This window comes from Pavona decussata, unplaced genomic scaffold, assembly GCF_977016875.1.
Source record: "Pavona decussata unplaced genomic scaffold, jaPavDecu1.1 SCAFFOLD_11, whole genome shotgun sequence".
Taxonomy (NCBI): domain Eukaryota; kingdom Metazoa; phylum Cnidaria; class Anthozoa; order Scleractinia; family Agariciidae; genus Pavona; species Pavona decussata.
This window is the reverse complement of record NW_028145434.1, coordinates 3,181,009-3,202,500: the sequence shown is the minus strand read 5'-3', so window position 1 is coordinate 3,202,500 and position 21,492 is coordinate 3,181,009. Positions and strand designations below refer to the sequence as shown.

At 40.1% G+C, this 21,492-nt stretch overlaps 3 protein-coding genes across 3 annotated transcripts in view; 2 read left to right on the top strand and 1 right to left on the bottom strand.

The window, feature by feature from the left end:
• Positions 1-3,396, top strand: part of LOC146488231 (uncharacterized) — a 17,387-nt gene extending 13,991 nt beyond the window's left edge. Inside the window, exons 8-9 of the mRNA XM_085122402.1 lie at positions 1,029-1,217; positions 2,716-3,396. Coding sequence (XP_084978528.1) covers positions 1,029-1,210 — 182 coding nt within the window. The 3' untranslated portion in view covers positions 1,211-1,217; positions 2,716-3,396. The remainder of the gene's footprint in view (positions 1-1,028; positions 1,218-2,715) is intronic.
• A 2,327-nt stretch (positions 3,397-5,723) lies between these two features.
• On the bottom strand, positions 5,724-7,791 carry LOC146488230 (uncharacterized). The gene has a single exon (XM_085122421.1). It carries the CDS (start codon positions 7,147-7,149, stop codon positions 6,427-6,429), a length of 723 nt encoding a protein of 240 aa, XP_084978547.1. The 5' UTR covers positions 7,150-7,791; the 3' UTR covers positions 5,724-6,426.
• Positions 7,792-14,922: 7,131 nt separating this feature from the next.
• Positions 14,923-16,294, top strand: LOC146488229 (uncharacterized). The gene has a single exon (XM_085120031.1). The coding sequence runs from the start codon at positions 15,205-15,207 to the stop codon at positions 15,985-15,987; it is 783 nt and encodes a 260-aa protein (XP_084976157.1). The 5' UTR covers positions 14,923-15,204; the 3' UTR covers positions 15,988-16,294.
• Positions 16,295-21,492: the final 5,198 nt, after the last annotated feature.

Here is a 21,492-nt window from a genome sequence, read left to right as displayed (position 1 = left end):
TCCTGGTCTTTTAGTTTTAATTACTCCTTTGCCCTTTCTCTTTCTATTTGAAGAGAGATCGCTTGTGTTTAAGGTTAAGTCGTTGACAGATAGGACTCTGTTCGTTTGCCATAATGTAGCTTGAACACTCACGCGGCAACGCGCGAAGCAAATTTAAACAAGAACTCATCGCGATGGATACAGATACCCGCAAAGTCAGTTTAGTGGACATGCGCGCGTTCAACGGTGTTGAATACGGTAACCAAACAACTCCAACATTGTTGTTCATTCCTGAGAACAAAAGAAATATTGGACGATGTTTGACGGAAATCAAACTTCGTTCAACATCGTGCAACATGATGTCCAAACAAGTGCAGTATCCTTTTGACTGGGCCTTTAAAATCAGTGGGAGGTTTCTAGAACCATTCTCTCTGTCCCGAGCAATTTTCTCGAGAGCTAGATTTGATCACTCGGCTGAAAGTGGTTTGCTGAGGATAGCGAAAACAAACAGAACGCGAGAAAGTCTTCCGAAGGAAAAGGGAAAGACTGCGGAAAAATTCACACTTATCTTAAGTTGCCTTGTGCTACCGGGCACAGGAAATCATCTAACATTGCACCAATATTGCGCGCAACGTCTTGGTTACGAGGTCACACGCTGTAACATTTGCTGCGTTCAGCATTGCTCGTAATATTGTTCATCTATATTTTTTAATGAGGTAACTAAAATGTGGACACTGGTCATGAAAGGAAAAAAAACAGCCTTTGTAATTACGATTGCGGATTACTTTCCTCGTTTGTTTTACTTTGTTTATTAATCTGTTTTTGTCGTTCTTGGTATTGTTGTTGTTGTTGTTGTTGTTGTTGTTGTTGTTGTTGTTGTATGTTTTCTTGCTTTTTTCTTAAATTTTCGCCGGAACGTAAGGCTCCAATCCCTCATGATCGCTACTGTCTCTAGGCCTCGACTGTGTACCGTATGCTAGTCGAGCAAAATTGAGAGCAACACCTGAAACTCAAGTTATGCAACCAACGATTTTGTTTTCCTTGTGTAGGGCTCTCGCGCCTAACCAACCAAAAGAGGGGCGACTATTACGGTAGAGCTCTGTCGTGGCCCCAAAAGAAACGAAGAGAAATGGGAGTCTACCTCCTGAAAAGAGCCCTAAAGATCCTGCTGAGTGAAGGAGAAAGACAGTTAAGACCTGGAGATCTACGAGTCCATTCGTCATCTTCATAGGTTCTAGGTGAGTCGTTTTCGTGTAACAACGACATAATTTCAACACGAAATTGGTATCATATTCTGCGGTGATTTATTCCTTTCGTTGCCGAAAATTTACAGGTGACCAAACCGATTTTATAACTGCCGTATTGCCAAAAATTAAAATCAAATAGTGTCGTTTTGCAGAGTCGCCATGGTTCCAATTCCGTGCCTGCGCATGTCGTCTCGAAAGGTTTGGAGCTTTCTTGCAAATTCCAGTCTTGCTAAGATCTGCTTACCACCCACAGGTACTGCCCTTAAAAATCTCGATGTCCTCGGTCCATCTCGGTCCAACCCGTCATACGAAAAACGCATGCGCAATAACAAAAGAAGGCATCGTCCTTAAAGTGTATATGACAGATTTTTTTTATTTGCTTGATCGAATCTTCTTGTTGTTCTCGTATGAAAATCGAAAAAATAAATTCGCTATCGATTTTTCTTCCCCTCGTTTGAGGCGGTCAAAGACGTGAAATTTCACTTCCGGGTGTGTACAAAACCGCGCAAGGCGGGAGACTAGGGATAGTGGACCTGTGACGTCAATACAAGAACGCTGCTTTCGCGTAATTCTCTGTTTCACTTTTTAACGTCTTTCGTGTTGCTGCAGCCGTAAACAACGCACCGCAGCACCATCTTTCTTCCTTTGCATAAAGAAAAACTCTGAAACAGAGAATCCGCGAAAGTGGCGTTCTTGTATTGACGTCACAGGTCCACTATCCCTAGTCTCCCGCCTTCCGCGGTTTTGTACACACCTGGAAGTGAAATTTCACGTCTTTGACCGCCTCAAACGAGGGGAAGAAATATCGATAGCGAATTTATTTTTTCGATTTTCATACGAGAACAACAAGAAGATTTGATCAAGCAAATAAAAAAAAAAAAATCTGTCATATACACTTTAAGTTGTAAAATAAATGCTGACATGTGGTCGTTCACTACTGTAAGTACTGTTAGTTATATACGGAGCTTTCTGTATGGGAACGGGGAAAGCTTTCGCTATATTTATTGCCGGCCTTTATTTTGTGTTGTGTGATAGTTTCTTTGTCCTCTACGTTTTATTTATTTATTGTTATTTCTTTTAATGTTCCTTACTGATGGCGCAGTGGTGACAGCACTCGCCTCCCACCAATGCGGCCTGGTTTCGATTCCCAGACTCGGCGCCACATGTGGGTTGAGTTTATTGTTGGTTCTCATTCTTGCTCCGAGAGGTTTTTCTCCGGGTACTCCGACTCACCCTCTCTTTAAAAACCAACATCTCCAAATTCCAGTTCGACCTGAAGAGTGTCCCCATATTGTAAAGCGCATCAGTTGATCATTTCGTCATGGAATTATGTGCCCTAAAAATGTTAGTTTTAATTTAAATGTTTGAGCCTATTACTAATGAAGTTCTTCTTATGTGATCATAGCTTTTTAAATCTTGTTAAATAAATGCCTTTGCTCAAATTACACCATCAGACTGAATACTAACCCAAAAAACATCGTTTTCATAGGCTTCCATGCGGAGGAAATTAACAAATTTGTGGAAACCTCATAATGCAATATAAGAAGAGCCACGCTCCTGACAACAGGCCATTGCCGAGTTCCTTTGAACCTCGTTACTAAAAGTAAGGCTAAGTGCAAAGCTTTTCATGCGAAAATTAGTTTTGTTTGCATCCTCGTAGCCTCGCTTTCATGATGAGGTTCAAAAGCAACTCGGAAATGGCCTTCAGTGTATTACACTGCAAAATGTTGACGGTGAATTTTAATTAAGTTATTTGACGTGGTCGCATTTCTTTGTAAACACTGTACAGAACACGAAAAGCGATAGATAATAGTTGTGGTTTTAATTCTTGCAAGTCAATGTGACTTTTTTTCTTATCAGACAAGAATATAAGGATTTCAAGAGTTTTACAGTGAATTTTTAAAACAAATTACAAGTGTACGTTAAAAATTTTTTATAGGACATCTAGTTAGAAGCATTTCGCTTTTAATTTTGTAATAGTGCGATATTTTCCGAGGCCAACCTAATTGGTAAGGATAAATCGCAGTTTTAAGTTGCAAACGAGAAATAATTTGTACATATTCAAGCTTGCATATGTTGTAAAAATTTTAGCATAGTAGGTAATGTATCAACATTCAAGCTTTATTAGAGTTTTAGAGTTGTAAATAAATCTGGTTTGAGTTAGACTGCAGTTGTCTCCAGTTTTGTAGATTCTATGCTGCTGATAAATGAAAACAGCTTGGCACAAAAACTCTGCCTAATATGCGCACCGAGTTTGGACGAAAAACAAAATGTTGAGCTCTCTTCCGCGAATTTCGGATCAATGGGCAAGTGGACTGTGCACCTTAACAATCGGCAGCTAACACAAACCTCCGCTCCGATAACTCACCGTCTCGCTATCATGTTCAAATTCAACGATTAACTGTTAATTTTTTCGTAGAGTAAAACTCGCCTATAGCCTGAGCAAAACGCTAATTCATCAATTTAAACTTTGCAATGCATGTTTTGTAGCATTTTCCTTCGCAGAATTTGGACTCTTTTCGTTTCTTTCCCCACCAAAATAACAATTTCGTTCGGCGCGTGGATTTCCCGTTCCAGGGCTTCGCTGTCTCTGATCACACTTTTCGGAGGAACTGAGTACATTTGATTGACTGTTGCGTTCCTTGGATGGAATATTTTGACTACCCCATTTCCTGTCGAGATAACTACTTGTAGCGACGAATTTATAGCCAATTGGTCAAAAGTCGCGAAATTATGTATTCGCTGACACCAAGAAGTAATGGGCTCGTTCCCACTCCAATTCCCGGATTGTGTGGATGTTGATCTGCGCATGACAAGGACACATAATGGCTGGTATAACTCTGCATCTTTATATTGACGACTTGTGACAGCTGAAGCTGAACATACCTTAATAATTTTACCACCATAATCATCCATGACATGCTTCCGTCTGGCCTTGTTGCTCAGTTGGGTCGGTAGAGCAAAGGTTGAACAAATACGACTTTTAGGTGTCAACTGTGAAAAATCGTATACAGTCAAACCCCTCGGCACCCAGGTTGTCCGCTGAAAACAGGTTCGCTCAGGATTCGTCTTAAAAGGGTCATATTAATATTCTTCAGTACTAAAAGGTCTTGAAAGGGCCAAATACCATTCTCGTGAACGTATACGATAACTGTGGAATGCCGTATTTCCATAAGCAATGGCAGGTATAATATATGTGATAATTTGCTTTATTAGAAGATGTAAAACGCAACAGTATCTATATTGATCGAACATGTAAAGGTTCACACAATCAAAACAAGAATAAAACTTCTGTACAAACAATATCGAATAAACAAAATGTCGTGTTTCTGTGGTTCGTGCAGTAGGCTGGTGAGAATATTTTGTATAGGTAGACCACAACAGTAAACTCTAAGCGAAAAATACAAAACAAAGCGTTAATTCGTGGCTGTTTCAGTTTCTAAAGCCTACTTATTTGAAGTAAGTCATTGACTTAATCGATGGCAAGTGAAAGGTCGTCTCTTCTATGAAAGCGAAAATACTCCAGTAACATATCTGTCAATTTGAAAGCCTCACGGTCAGATTTTAAGGCAGGTTCTTTTCCGTCTAGTTCATGCTCTTCGCCCGAGTCGCTATCCACGTGTACTCTCTTTGCTGGAGTTAATTCTACAAAGATGTGACAGTTTTTTTTTTGTTGGCAAAGTTAAATGACCGATCTGTTAAAACGTGGACAACAAACATGCATCCTTTTTGCAGTGTCCGCTTAATACAGGTTTTTAACAATAGAAAGGACCATAAAAGTCAAGTTTAAGGTGTCCGCGTCCGCTTAATATAGAGGTGTTCATTCAATACAGGTTCTTTTTACACTAAATGTGGGGGAGAAAAAATAGGACGTGTGCTGCTGTCCGCTTAATACAGGTTTGACTGTATTGCGATCTGAACTTTGAATTCTTGGTTGCACGCAACGTCGAGAACGTCGTAACTGTCATAACTGCGTTACGAGTTTGTCGCGTCAGAGAAAAGAATCGGCAAAGCGTCGGTCTACCTACGCATGCGTGCATTTTTGATAGTTACGAGGGTCGAACCTTTTATGCACGATATCCATTTGGGATGAACTTTTGCTTTTGTTCCAACAGCTATGAGCTTTCTTTTTCTCTGCATTTTTTATTTAAATTTTTTTTAAATATTTTAAAGTATTATCTACAATCTAAATAAACAAGATATTTAAATAACGAAAAAAAAATAGCCCACTTTTCCATTTGTTTCCGTGAAAAACAAACATAGCAAGGATAGTCATGCCTTATTTCCTGCTCCTCTCCATTTTTTTTTTCTAATTCCAGTAGCTGCCTAAGTCCCAATTCCCACAATAATTTAGCATTAATCATAACCCACAGAGAAACCCAGACAATTCATCAAAACCCCCAAGCTCGGTCACATGCAGCATTTCCTTAAATACCCGCCAATGAAGAAGTCTCTAACATAACAGGACGGCATGCCAAGAAACACTCTTTTAACAGCTTAGCTAAGTGGATTGTTATTCAGGGAGAGTCGTTTCTAGACAAAACGTAGTCTCTAATCGTTCTCAGGGGTAGCAAAGCGCGCGCGAGGAGACGCGCGCTCTCGCGTGGGTTTCACTCGCACTTTACCTTCCTCCCCAAAAATAAGAGACTGATGGTAAATTTAAGTCATTTCTAGCTTGGTTAACTTACAGTAATCACTGTTATTTTGTGTCCGTTCAGCGAGAACCCAAATCGAATCGTCGTTACAAACCGTGCAATATTTATAGTTGTCGGGGAAGCCTGTAGATGATTAACCCATGAACTTTGCCCAAGTTTAAAAAAAAATTCTTGTATGCAAAAATTACAAAATAAACTGTTTTCAACGGAAAGCACTACCTAACTTTCATATCCATAATAATACTAATAGTGTCACATTCGCAGAAGCAAATGCTCAATCGTACTGACTCGCTGAACATTTTCTTTCAAGACCTAACACGGAAACGTACCGGAGAGAGAAAGAGGACGCGAGGGGAACGAGCAAACAAAACCTGTTGTTCCAATTGTCGCTTGGCATGCAAGTGCTATAAAAATATATCGTCAGCGCAAAAAACAAAAATACTACTTTGTGCCACAAGGATTATATTTCATGGGAGTAGTAGAAGGTCGTGGGGAGTTCAAGGTTGACTGCACGCGATGTTTTTCAAGTCTACACCATAAACGTGTCATTTGGAAATAGAGGAGCGTTTTCTTTTCGCAAAATCAAACAAGACATCCTGTCTAATTTTCCAATACGAAGGACACGTGTCTCCATACGTTGCAATCTGAAATTTGCCTTTCCGTGATTTTAGTTTCAGAGTGTAAACTGCGTCCGCCATTCCGTCATAGTCGCGGTACTCCAAGTGATACGTGCATGTATATTTTTCAAGGTCGTTGTCGTACACGATGAAGAAATAAAGTTTAACGGCCGAGTCATCGTCGTTTTCATGTAGCGGCTCTGGCTTCAAGTATTGTCCGGCCTTTGCAGCGTACCGCCCAAGACAAATTTCCTCTCTTGTGAAAAACGTGATATTGAGAGTTTGAAATACACTCTCTCCCCAGACATCAACAAGCTCTAACAAAGCGTCTGCTATTTCGTCCGCCTCGTTGAATTTCCCTTCCGACGCTAGCCGTGACATTTCTGCAGTCGCCATACAAAACATGGCATTCATAGAATCGACGCAGGCTGAATTAGGGAAGAGATTTTGTTGCTGCGGCCACACAAGTGCGTCCTCCAGCGCGGACAGGAGTTCGTCCAGAGCTTCGTCGCGCGTGAAAGTTTCTTCATCGTCGCCTCTGAACTCAGAAAATTCAGAGTCAGTATCCACGAAGACCCAGTCATCGCCAACGTTTCCGTTTAAGAAGATATCTTTTCTGTTTTTACACACACATGAGCAGCAGTGCCCCATGTTACAAAGCAATGCTTTTGGAGTAATATAAATTCCGCTCTAGTACACAGGTGACTGAACACCGTTGATATATGCCAAAGTTCACAACAGCCTGAATTGCATATTTTGACAACACGTTTTCCGGCTGTCATGCAAGTCAGATCTATCACTTCAAACCTCATGGGGACTTCACCTGCAATGTGAAGAACGGAAAGTCGGCCTTCATTTGCTCGTGCACTCACGACGATTTTACCGGCTCTTGAATCTGTCACCAAGAAGTCCAAGGTACAACTTAAAAATTCAGTCACGTCCCTACACCCGGAAATCCGTCATGTACAGCTCCTTGATGCGCGTCACGTTTGCAATTTCCAACGCTTGGCCATGCCTTATACAGTCACCCACGAAATCATTAAAAAAAAAAAAAAAGAAAATGACCCAGCCCCGTTTGCCACCTATAATTGGTATTTTTAGACTTCATAAACAGCGAGGAAAAAGCTACTAACAATACCCGTGATTTAAAATGTACACCCCTGTACGTAGTTTGTTTGTTTAGACAGCGGAATGCCCGAAATCTCAATGAAGTGTTCCTTTCTTTGGCATTTAGAAACAAGAGGCTTAATTGACAGTCGACTGTCTGAATGCCTGTAAAAATGTTTACACTCTTGTTATATTGTTTACTGCGTACACTGACCTCATTGACGTCATTAGGAAAGCCGCTTAATGTACCTCGCAGGCTCATTCACGTGATCGGGAGAATAATCTTTTGATTGATTTAGAAAACCGTTATTGTGAAAATCGTCCGACGCTGATATTAATTTCAGTTCTACCTTTCCAGAACATGCTTTTGAAAGTCCCTTTAAACAATTTTGTCAACTTGCTTTGCCTTAATTGAAAAACATACGAACCCTGAACTTCAAAACCGAGAAACGAAACGGTCAGTTGAATCCTGAATTTCAGGGTCCACGTGCTTCTGAAAGGCCCAAACAACCACAACAACAACAAAATCCGTAGCATCTGATGCATGAATTCACCTTCATGCCAACAAATATTAAAACAGTTTGAAGTATTTGTGTAAAACTGCATATGCTTTCCATCAAATTGCTCATTACGAAACTTATTCACGCGAACTAAAGCCAAAGCCACATAATTTTCCTTTAGAATGGGCCGATACCAATACCGTATACTCGATATCATCCATGATGAAGTTTCCTTGAAAAATATCGATACTTGCGGAAAATATCGGATTGTTTTGATCCCTTTTGATACTGTTCACGTGACTGTTTTAGAGCCGTAAACCATTTTTGTTTTTCGTTTCTGTACGTATGTGCTGTTGCACTGAGATTGAAGCAAGTGTCACAAAATTAAACTTGAAATACAGTCGAACCTCCCGTAAGCGACCACCCATAATGTCAAGGATATGTGGTCGCTTACGGGAGGTGGTTGCTTACCAGAGGTCAGACCGCGGGGGGTCTAAATTTCGGGTAACTTACATATGGTAATTGCGGAGGCCTGAAAGCCTTTTGCCAGTGCTTATCGAAACCCATAGTAATAACTTTTCTTAGCTACAAGTATATTAAGACTGGTCTAAAATTATTCTGGGCAAAAAATCTGAGGGCCTATGGTGATTATTGGTTGTATCTCGCAAATTACTTAATACAGCGATTGACACAATTATTGTGAAAGAAACTTGACTCTTTTATTTCTCCAGGTGGCGCCGTCTAAATTTTTCAAGGAACGGAACATAAGCAAAAAGATTCGATCTGATTGAAGTTTATTTCAGTGTGAAGTATAGTGCACGTGTATTTCATTAGCCTGCGTAGCAAGCGTTTCCGTGCTGTTTCCGAGCAAGGACCGCGCGAAAAATGGCGCGAGTAAGGGGGGAGGGGCTCTCGTTTCATTTCTCGCGCGGCCAAAACCGAGAATCTCGTTCCTCGGTCTTTCTTTGCTCCGAAACAGCACGGAAACGCTTGCTACGCGGGCTAGTATTTTATCAATTGTTTCAATGCTAAGCTATATCAGGAAATGCTTCCGGTAGCTCCGACTGTGAGATTTACGGCGTCTGCTGTAATGATGTGGCCAATATGTTACAGCGACACATTTTTCTATTCCCGCCCGTGAGAGATACAGCAGATTGTGTGTCAAGTGGTCGCTTACGGGAGGTTAAAAACAATTGAAATTTATAAACAATCATCTCTAAAAGTGGTCGCTTACGAGAGGTGGTCGCTTACGAGAGGTGGTCGCCTACGAGAGGTTCCATCTATAGTAATTTGACTCGAAATCTTTTGGTATTTTGGAAAAGTGGTCGCTTACGAGAGGTGGTCGCAAAGGGAGGTTCGACTGTACTTGTTAGGGCTGTGGTATTTTTTGTTTAGTGTTTACGGACCATAAAGAGTGTTTGCAGAGTGTAGGTGATAACATCACAGAAAGCTCTTGGACGATGACGTCACCATATCGCTATCGAAAAAAATGTCACATATCGTACTCGTATCGGATCGATTAAAAAAAAAGGTATCGGCCTACTCTTAACAAAAACCAAAGTACAGTAATTACTCTGGAAAATCACAGCAAACGCAAACAGCGCTATTAACCAGTCAGAACTCGAAGCAAATGCAAGTAAGCGGCGCCAACGGCAGGAAAAGGCGATTGGTTTTGGTTTTGCGTGGCATTAACTAAAAAATTGCGGTGAGTTTGTAAACCAATCACAGAACGAAGTAAAACAGAGCAAAAGCAACGCCAAATTTATATCTTTCGACACTCAATTGAAATCTGCATAGATAAGTGAATGGTACATCCAACCTGGCGATTGGTAGGATGCTTCTGAAATCTGGGCACCATAATTCTAGTCAAAAGGGTTTGGAAACCTTACAAAATTGCGCAAAACATTTCCACAATTAACAGTGACAAGTCGCGCGTGTACGCGCATTCCTAGTTTTTTCGCCTGTGGCAAATCCTCGTAACAAATGCTTACAATATGTTTTCCAGCGGTTAACTGCGGGGGACTTTTTCGATCTAAAGTTGGCAAAAATTATCATAAACGACCATCGTAAACAACCCGTTACAGAGAAAATTGAGACCACCATTTAAGTTGGTATTTACTACAAATGAGGTCCATTCCGAGGCAAACTTTGCAGATCAATTATTTTTTTGGGAGAACGTAATGAGCGCCAACTGTTTTTCGTGTTTCACACATTTATTCATCTCTAGCTTGAAATTCAGTTTTACGTGAAATGCCGTGCCATTTATAATAATTTTTGTACAATGCTCTCCGCTAATCTACGAATTTAGATGCACGCTTTCTTGTCTTTCTTGTCACGGCATGATATAAGATGTTTTCCCTTTTTCAGTGCTAGAAGGCGATTATAACACTCATTAACGCATTTGTAAATAAAATTACCATATTAGCATAATTATAATCGAACAAAGTTCTTCAACACGCTGTTTTGCTTTAAAGCATTCAACGCTGAAAGTTGTAAACAACACCGTACCTGTTTAAAGATATGAAATGAGAAAATTCTCAGATGTGCGGCCAATGAGACAGTTTTGCCCACATTTCACGATCGCAAATTTGGGAAAATTTCCTAAGGAAAACCGTAGTTGGAAATGTTGCATTATTAAAGAATTGCTTTGCGGTAAATTACCTTCGGTCAAGGCTATTATCGCATTTTGCAAGAGCACCATCTTCTTTGCAACTAAAATCCCGTAGCGTGTCTTCCCGGACTGTCCAATACGAAGGACAAGTTTTACCGTATTTTGCAATTTGCAGATGGCCCCCGGAACATGCCAAACAGAGTACATGGAACTTCTGCAAAATATTGCTACATTCCAAGTAGTATGTAAACACGAATTCGTTGGTTTCTGCATCTCTCACTTCGAAGAAGTACAATCGGCAGATTCGGTCGTCGCTCTCGTAAAATCGCTCCGGTTTAAAATACTGCCCAGTAAGAACAACAGCGTTTTTCGTCTCGATTCGTTCGCGTGGGAAGGACTTGATCTTAAAATGTTCGAAGACTTCGCTTCCCCATGCAATTGGAAACCTCAGAATCATTTTCGCTATCTCGTCCGCCACGTTAAAATTTCCCAGCTCAGTCAAGCGACTCATTTCTTCGCAAGCCTCCAGGAATAACTCGTTTACTGAGTGGGAAAATTCCGGGCGCCAAGAGAAGTCGTGTTTACTCGTCCAACAGAGCGCTTTCTCCAATTTGGAGGTTACTTCCCATAACGAGTTGTCCTCAAGACAGACATTTGTCAGCTCCGTCGAGAGGAATTCCGTGCTTCTTTTCGTCTTTATGACCTCTTTCTTTGTCATATTACGCTTTGTTCCCGCTTCCTGCGTAAACCTTTCTCCTCTAGACGGAGAGCTTCCCATGCTTACATCAATTTCAATTAGTTGAGTGCGAAAAAGTCAGTGCTAAATTAAGCCGGCTCTAAACAACTGAGCGCAATCAGTCCATCATCTATTTATCACACAACGGCTTTTCCTTTATTGCCCACAGAACGAGAGAGAAAAAAGTGCCTCAATAGATATACTCAAATCCATTATTCATCAGTTCACACTAACTCAGGCAGTCTATTCAAATGGAATAAAAGACGCATCGAAAGTCATTGAAATTTTTTACGCTATCGCTTCAGCCTTCATTAAGACACCATGCATGTCCCACCTTATTCGTTATCGCCAAATCACCGCTAGTCATTTACTTCTTGGAAACCTTGGAAACGGTTTTATTATCGGGCGCAATGCGCATCTCATTTCTTCAGGCAACAGGATTCACGTAGTTCTTAAAATTCTTCCAGACAATGATGTCTCTTTGCAGCTGCTTTTGATTTGATGTATATTTTTAATCTTTACAGGCATCCTTTCATTTCAGGAAAAAAAATTGCACGCACGCTATTCAAAACTGTAAAACCGTGGTAAACATGCAGTGTAAAGCTAAACTACAATTGTCATTGTCTTCTCTGAAACAGCGTGCACATGAAGTTTGCTTTAATCAGGAGGCGAAGGACTGAAACAAGCTTGTTTTTAATTGCAATTACCTTAAGAATAAACGTTTTTCGTCGCCTTTGAGCGCCTTGGACGTGTCTTTCAGTTTACGGAAGTGCATTTTTATCGGGTATCATACCATTGCCAACTTTTGGTTCTTATTTGTTTGTTGTATAAATTACTCAATTTTCTGTTTTTCGTGCACTACCAGCTAGTAGTTAGAGGCTCTTGGTAAGCGGCGCCGGCTTCCAGTCGATCGTTTAAGTCTGTAATAATTAACAAGAAAAATGACTTGCTAATCTCATTCGATGGTTACGAAATAGATTTACAAATTATGGTTTTAAAAGGACACAATTTACCTATCGTGGGAGTAAATTTACTTTGAAATCTTTGATACCCGCCAGTCTGGCGAGAGGGGAAAAAAACTTAATTAATTTCAAACCATGGTTCGTCCGCTTTTTTCCCTTCCAATTTTTGTGAATTATAGATTTCAGACATGACTGTATAACGATATTTAAATGCAGCCTGCCTTTCGGAGTAGCGTCCTTTTAAAAGCGTTATCATTGAATAGTGTTTTTAGTGAAGACCATTCTGTAATCAAGATACGAATACTATGAATTCATTTTAAAATATGTGGAAACTGCAATTGGAAATCTCTACTAAGGATGACAAAACCCACAATTCAAAGAACAGAGAATACATTTAATTGATGCACAAAAAGAGGAATCAATGTTTGATCGTACTTTCGTCTTTGTTGTCTTATCACAAAACTTTGATGTAATTTGTGCACTCATACAATGAGTGTGAATTGACCAAAAACAGCCAGTTTACGACAACTTTGTCCAAAAAAGGTAAATTACTGCTCATTACGCTACAGACAACAAACGAAGATTAACTTTTTTCGGTCACCAGTTAACACATTTAGTCCATATCGTGATCGACTTTAGATAACAGTTATGAGTTCACAATTTCTCGGCATTTGTGTAGGCAACAAACAAACCCTAAATAGTTTCAGCTGGCACGAGGACCTTAGAGAAAACTTTTCACCACTTTATCGGACTTTAGGCGCCAGTGGAAATGTAGTCAGATTTCAGTCAAATGTGAACTATTTTCGCTTTTAATACCATGAAATTAAAGCAAAAAAAAAATGTTACCAAAGGCGAAGAAATAACAATATAATATTTTGAACTGCGGATGAAAGATCAAATAGAAGAAAGATCCTCGCAGTTACTACCAACGCAACTTAAGCAGTTGCGAAAAGAAAGCCTGAAAAATTAAGGCTTGAACGGGATTCGAACCCATGACCCCTGCGATGCTGGTGCAGTGTTCTACCAACTGAGCTATCAAGCCAACTGGGAGCTGGTCATATTGGGAGTTCGTAATATACCTGTGAAGGATAAATAAATAAATGTAAATATATGAAACATATATTTTGAGCTGCGGATGAATGATCAAATAGAAGAAAGATCCACGCAGCTATTACGAAACTTAAGCGGTTGCAAAAAGAAAGCCTGAAAAAAAATCAGGCTTAAATGGGATTCGAACTCAGTTGGTAGAGCACTGCATCGGCATCGCAGAGGTCATGGGTTCGAATCCCGTTCAAGCCTGGATTTTTCTCAGGCTTTCTTTACGCAACTGCTTAGGCTGCGTAGTAACTGCGATGATCTTTCTTCTATTTGACAAAGGCGAAGAGTTAAGAAAGAATATAAATATTGATTAAGCCTGAATTTCACCTGTTTCCTAAATCCTGGCAAATAGGGAGTCATTCTTGACTCCAGAGCTCTTCCCTTTTATGCATGACTGACGGCGGGAAGGTGAATGACGTAGTCAAAGCCGAGCGGCCATGGGGCCGAGAATGATAGGGAGTTTAAGCAGCTACATTGGCGACGGCAACAAGAACGTCACAAAATAGTATGATTTAATGAAAAAACCATTAATTTTAGTACATTTCTTCGCCGAACTCGACCAAAGAACAACCTGAAATGACCAAACTCGAGGTTTTTTTGGGAGAACGTGAATACATGACGGTAAATTTTTCATTCTCAGTCGTATTTTGAACACCGTTTCCACCTGTTCTGTTACTGGATAGTTCGGCCACATTGCATGTGTTGAACGAACTGGAATAATCGATAACTAGTGCAAGTAACACGAACTTACATCTCTAATTAGTGATGATAGTACGGAATTTCAATTTCAGTGTTTCGTTTTGTTCAAGTACTTTCAACAAATATATCAAGTTTTGTTATAACACTAGGAAATGAAGCCACTCGTGATTGAACTGTTGACAGACAAATATTTTGAGTTTTTGAATTTCGCGTGATACTTTTAAAGTCCATGTCCATTTTTAGTCCCGTATCTATGAAGAGACAAATTTATCGCATCAATAGAACTTGATCATATGCACTTTATAATGTGCGATGCGGCTAGATTGCAGAAGGACTGCGGGAGCGCTCGTTTTACTCACTTAGATTTAAGTATCCATCGACTCTGGGATTGCAAGACTGCGGGTGCACTTGTTTTCCTCACTTCATTTAAATATTTATCGACTCTGGGACTACGGGAGCACTCCTTTCTCAAGTACATTTAGTGGGCCAGGTATTCTGCAATCGCTCCTTCCATTCAAAGCGGCAAATATGGTCAAATATCTATGAGCAAATTTTAAACCAAAAACAGCCCAGAAGCTCTATTCCTTGCGTGCGGCAACACACTTACATTGACGTCCCTACGTCACGTAAGCGTTATTGCGCTGTGTCATGCTCCTGCGAAGTTGACCTTAAAATTTTTAAAAGTTCCGTTAATGTGCCGCAAAACACGGAAATTTCTTTTATAGTTCTCGACTGAATGAAATGACGTACGACTTTAATTTTGCACCGGAAGTCTATTGAACTTTCATTTCCCACTTTATTTACTTTTTAAATATGCAAACAAAACCCGAGGGACTCCAGCCATTGTTACGATTTTTTCAGCTTGTTTGTGTAGAGATTTGCATTTAGTTCACGCATCGAATCATTTTCAATTTCCATCGAAAATTAACGCTTTGCCTATGACAAGCTTTCGGATCGACGAGTTGAAACGGTGAAGAAGCGGCGAAGAAGATCATGGGTTGTTTTCCTAGCAGAAAGCGTGCTGACGATGCAGACAGCGATTCGTTTATAGACCTCGATCTTGACAACGCTCCATTACTTCACGAAACTTCAAGATCACAACAAGCACGGAAAGATGACGTGCCGAAGTCCAAAAATGGATATCAAAAGCTGCCTGTGGACAAAAGGTTAGAAACTCTTTTGCTCAAACTAGAGCATGCACGAAGCTTGCGAGAAAAAATCCAACGGATGAGATCCAAGGGAGATGTCGAAAAGTACCGATTAAAGATTATTGGAATCCTGAATGCGGCCACTATGGAAATGAACCGATTGACCAAAGAAAACAGACATCACGATGCAGAGAAAGTCGTGAACAGCATCATGCGATTAAAAACAGCACTCGGTGAGGATTTTTTCGAAGCGGCAAGTATAAATGCATTTGGCAGGGAAATAACTGATCTAGGATCTTACCTACTTACCGGAGGACAATACTTTAAACCTGTTTTAATCCAAGAAGATGACGACAGCATTGTTAAACTTTACTTCTTCATCGTTTCTGAAGCGGAAACAACAAGTGTTTTGTTTCGCTATTATCTCGAGCATGCAAGCTTTCTGGACGATTACTTCGCTCTGGGTTTGGTCACCCCCGAAGGACACACACAAGTTGAAATATATGGCAGCTCGTGTCCACCTTATTGGAAAATTCGACGGGACGTGATTAACAATGCGACAGCTCGTCTCACTCGCTTGCAGGATTCGAACGAATTTGACGGTCTCTCTGACAGTTCGCTGCCTTGATGATTGTTAACAAGGCACCGGAATATTTAAGTACCAGTGATCAGAAACTGTTTGAAATTTATGAGGCGTTTTCAATTCCCACCGATTCCTAACATTAACTTGCTGTTAATTTCTATAGGAACCAAAATGTAAAGGTTGTATATAAAACTGACTAAACTCATTTTTTTAAAAACTGTAAACAGTTTCAGTTTATAAAGTTTTCAATCCTTTTGGATGCTTGATTTCTTACAAAGAACATGTGCCCATTTGCCCGTTTTTGTTCTGTCGTGAATTTTGTGAGGAAAATAAAAAGATGCTTGCTACTTTCGATGCTGTCTCGTTGCCCAATCTCAGTGCAGCATGATCGAAACCCGTTTCCAGGTAACTACACTTACTTCCTTGTTTTATCATACTACACCAAACGACAGGAAGTGTTAAGACTAATTTACACGCATCAATTTATCGACGCCATGAATGGTATCAATGTTTGCCGATTCACACATTACCATTTGTCGGCCAATTTCTTTTTTGCTCTTGGTGTAACGCAGGGTAAAAAAAGGCCTGATTCACAAAATCTGTAGCACAGCCACCGATTGAAATAAATCGGTCCGATTAATTGGTACGTTTGAACAGCTTCCGCTTTGCTGAAATGCCTGCGAAGTTTGCGCAACGGTTTTGAGGTCAATTCTATTCCCAAACAACACAAGGTAAACATTAACAAAAGAGCGTCAATGCCGAAATTGAAGAAGAGAAGGGATGGTTTGGAAGTGTTGCTCAGTGGTTCTTCCTATGATTTGGTTGAGTAGCGACATAACAAGGTTTAATCCATAGACACAACGGTCTTAAAACGCTTTGGGTCGGATAAAGAGCACCACAGGAAGCATGCACGGTCTGAATAGCATATGAAAGATCACACCTTAGAATTCCTAACATGTCCCAGAAACAAAAGCCTTAGAACCACATTCTACAGTAAAATATACAGCACCAGTGCGGCTGATTTGAATCACACTAGTACTCTTCTCTCGGCAATCTATTATTAGGCCCGAAGCTTGTCACCGTAATAGGTTTCTTCGTAGCCTGCGAACGCAGACGTATTTCCGGCTGTCGCTTCTCTCCGGCGGCGGAGAAAAGCGACAGCCGGAAATACGTCTGCGTTCGCAGGCTATTTTCTTCGTCATGCGTGGTGAATCTTAATTGTCATAGTAACCATCGCTAAAATCTTGGACAAAACAATGAAAAATTAAGACCACCCTCCCCCCCCCCCCCCCCCCCAATGATCAATGATCAATTCGCGTGTGCACAAACCAAAACGCTAAAACCCGCCGTTTTTCCATCATCCAAGCCAGTATTAAAACTTAAATTTGAAAAGAAACCCATGTATTTGGAAAAAAATCTGGAAATTTTGGATAAAACTTCGAAGAGCTCATGCTTTCATCACAAGCGTCCTAATTGCTTACGCGGACGAACCCATTCCAGTTGGGCCGGGTATATACTGCCCCTTCGGTATACACACTCATTCCAACCTAACCGTCAACCTTTTCGAGAAGTAAATGGCCCTTTCATCGTAAATATCGTCAGATAAGCTGCGTGTCACAGGTTTCTTTAACGGTGCTTAAAAAATGTTAAGCGTACGGCATTTTAGTTTTACAGCGAAACAGTGCATTAACCACAAGGGTGATATCAAACATCCACTATGAGTGTTTACTCGTAAGTGTATATAAATCATTTAAAATATGCTTAAAATTTCTTGTGGTTAGGTTATTGATTTAGGCACCCCAATTACGTAAATCCGCAAAATTTCACTCGGCCACGTGTTCTCACAGCGGACCTTTGTTACCTGTTATTAAAACCATGATGAAATTCCCTTTTAAAAAGCTAGAGTTGTTTGCATGATCCAGAGACAGAGACATGGTCCAACCCTTTTAGCTTTACAGAATTATGGTATTTTTGTTATTTGTTTTTTGGCCCGCAGTAACACAATAGCCATCAAACAGTCGATGCGACTACGCCGATACAAAGGAATTTCCGCTACTTCAAAGAGCTAGTCACATTACACCGCGTACACATGTTTGAAAAACACAGAATTATTTCTTTTTTTTTTCTTCTTTTTTTACTAACCGTAAAATAATGTCTCAACAGAAAGAACTTCATGACTTTACAAAGCTTGACTTCATGTCTGACTAAGAAGCGTGCTACAAAACATTCAATGGCTACCGTATATATAAAACCTGCAGAACTCAAAAGATCCAAGCAAATAGCTACATAATATACTTTGATGTCGATTTTTTTTTTTCACGAAAACCGAGTACTGAGTTTTACTAGTGCGTAACTCTAGCAGGAATTGTCTAATTTTCCAAAAGTAGATACCTAGATCCATCCTTTCTAAATGAAATTTTTAGAGATTTTATCACCTAGGGCAAAATCACGTGGCTTTAGAAATATGCTAACACAGGGAGCAGAGGAGTTCCTTTTGAATTAATAAATAAAAAACGTCTTACCTCTTTGAAATGCTCTGTTGCGTAACTTCTCTCGGTTAAAAAAAAAAAAAAAAAAACCATTTGCGGGCACGATTACTTTGTTTTCGCCGTACCGTTTTGCTCCCAGAACGATTCGATCGCCGGACCGCCATTATTTTGAAACGCGTTGACCGCTGACTAGCCGACCGCAGTCGTCTAAAGCTGCGAAAGTAATAAATCTTTTTTCTTTGCCTCGGCACTTAGTGCCTCGTTCGGAAAGCTTCGCTTTCCGAAGATATTTCGTTGGACTTCGTCCAACGGACGACTGCGGTCGGCTAGTCAGCGGTCAACGCGTTTCAAAATAATGGCGGTCCGGCGATCGGTTCTGGGAGCAAAACGGTACGGCGAAAACAAAGTAATCGTGCTCGCAAATGGTTTTTTTTTTTTAACCGAGAGAAGTTACGCAACAGAGCATTTCAAAGAGGTAAGACGTTTTTTATTTATTAATTCAAAAGGAACTCCTCTGCTCCCTGTGATGCTAACAGTCAGTTTATAATTGGGTCATTTCCGCAACCTGTTCCGTTTATAAATGGGTTGAGAGCCGTTTTAAAAGTGCTTATACCGTAAACTGTCGCTTATAAGCCCTGGGCTTATAAGTGCTGGATGGGCTTATAAACAGGGGGGGGGGGGGGGGTGTTATATCCGGATGGGCTTATAAGCGGACGAAAAAGAACGTTTCGAAATGAGCAACAGCACTGTACGTTGATCGCCGTATGATTTAAATTTATTACTCTTACAATTGAAGCCTTAAAAAGGCAGCAATAAATCGAATTCAGATAAATTTAAAACAAATCAAAACTGTAATAACACGAACGTAACTGGAACCCAACAAAACGGAAGCTCAGAGCTCATCCCCGCAGTCATTAGTTAAAGTTTTAATGTCTAGTTCACAGCAGAGAAGCTTCTCGTACTTATAAAATGACGGTTTAATTTCTAGTTTACTGAGTGGTGTGGCCTTCTGCTTCAAACTGGAGGGGGGCTTATATCCGGATGGGCTTATAATCGGATGTATTTTTTTGTTTGCATGTAGGTTATCCAGAGGACCATCTTTTAAAGTGATGACAATGATGACGATGTGTGACGTGGTGCTAATTTTTGTGTTCATGTTTAATTGGAGACATTAAACGACATGATTCAGGATCAAAACAAATATTAGTGGCGCGGAAATTAATTAAGGTCGAAAAAAAGTAACGTTTAATTTCGTGCAAATTTCATGACGCATTAATTTCCTATAATTGGGTACACTCTTTTTGTTTTATAAGAATGCTGTTTATAAGAGTATTGAGCCTGAGATTTGTCCAAAAATTTCAGAAAATGTATGGGCTGAAATAAGAATATCCCTAGGCTCAACCAAATTCACATATTCTTATATATATAAAATAAGAGTGTGCACCTGTATGTTGTTTGTAACGCTTCATCTTGAATTATACGTTGTGACAAATTGTTAAAGCCGATTATTTCAGAGATTCTGAGGTTTAGGATTTTTTGGTCTACATACCTGTGTGTTGTCGAGAATAAATAGTTTCACTAACTTGTTAGTTGACTTAATTTAATTAATTGTTTCTGAAAGAAATCTAAGGAAATGAGAAGCAAATATAAAGTCTATCTACAGTTTTGATTTACTTCGGTAGGACATACTGAGCCAAAGTATTAATCCACTAAGCAAAAATGTAACTCCTCTCTGAATAACTGATGGTCTGTGACTTTTTTTCTGCACATATTATATTTGAATAATTATACGGAGCACAAAATATTTCAAAACATGTCTCGAGCAACCGGTATTTTTTGGTTGTTGTCAACAATGTTCTTTTGGCCCCCTCCGTTTTGCATGGCGAGTACACGTGTCCAGCATAAAACTAGCCTCTAACGCAGACATTGTTTTGGCTCGTCACGCAATCCCTCCTCGCGGGAATGCGTAACAAGCCCCAAGAAAGCCTGCGTGACAGGCCAGCATAAAATGTGCGCGATTAACGTCTAGCCAAGATAAAAAAAAACATTTCCATAAGTTTCCGCTGCATCCGTGTTGCCGAAATGCAATGGAAACGTCCTTGTGCATTTCAGTCGAGAGAAAAATTTCTCCATAATAAGTTTCCGCTGCATCCGCATTGCGGAAATGCAATGGAAACGTCCTTGTACATTTTAGTCAAGAGAAAAATATCTCCGTAATAAGTTTCCGCTGCATCCGCATTGCGGAAACACAATGGAAACATCCTTGTACATTTCAGCCAACGGAAACGTTGCGGAAACGCGCAACATCTCCAGCATTTTTCTCTTACAAGTTGCCGGTCGTATCCGTCTTGCGGAAACATAATGGAAACTCGAACTATTAAGTTTCCGTCACTTTTCCGTATTGCGGAAACACCTTATTTCACCCTGTGGATATTGCACTCGCTTAGGAAATCTTCAAAACAAGCAATTTTCGGAAAGGTTTCCGAAAGTCTCCGAAAATCGTTCCCTTATTTCCGATGATTACTGTCAAATGTCTTGCTGACATTGTTTATAGTAGACGACATTTAACAATTCGGGAGTGGCCAGATTGAAATCGGCTTAGTCTGGGATTTGTTAAACCCCAGCTGAACTTTATTCAAAATACTGGCTCTCAATATCTAGTTTTTAATTTTTTTTTAGATTTCGACAGAAGTTTTCAAATCTCACTAGTATTACAGGGCTTACAATGTATATCCCACATTTCAATGGCATTAATGCTAAACTGACCACGGCACAACATGCATGGACAGGAAACGCGCCTATAAAGGCATCACCTGATTTGAACTTAGCTTTGACCAATAACATCCAATTTTCTAGTTGTCATGTAAGAAGACAAACATTTTCATACAACAGCGATTCAAATTCGAATATTAACCGGAAGTAAATTTACGCTGTACATCTTGGATAATCCGCCAAGAGACCCTTTCGTTGGTGTTACATTTGCGTTTGAACGTAGTTATCAAGTAGAAGAAGGTAGGTGCATTTATTCAGTCATTCTTAAAACAATCGTGGGCAAACTACA

Excerpts from the sequence above, each read along its gene's own strand:
- LOC146488229 (XM_085120031.1), top strand. The coding sequence starts at position 15,205 with ATGGGTTGTTTTCCTAGCAGAAAGCGTGCTGACGATGCAGACAGCGAT.
- LOC146488230 (XM_085122421.1), bottom strand. The coding sequence starts at position 7,149 with ATGGGGCACTGCTGCTCATGTGTGTGTAAAAACAGAAAAGATATCTTC.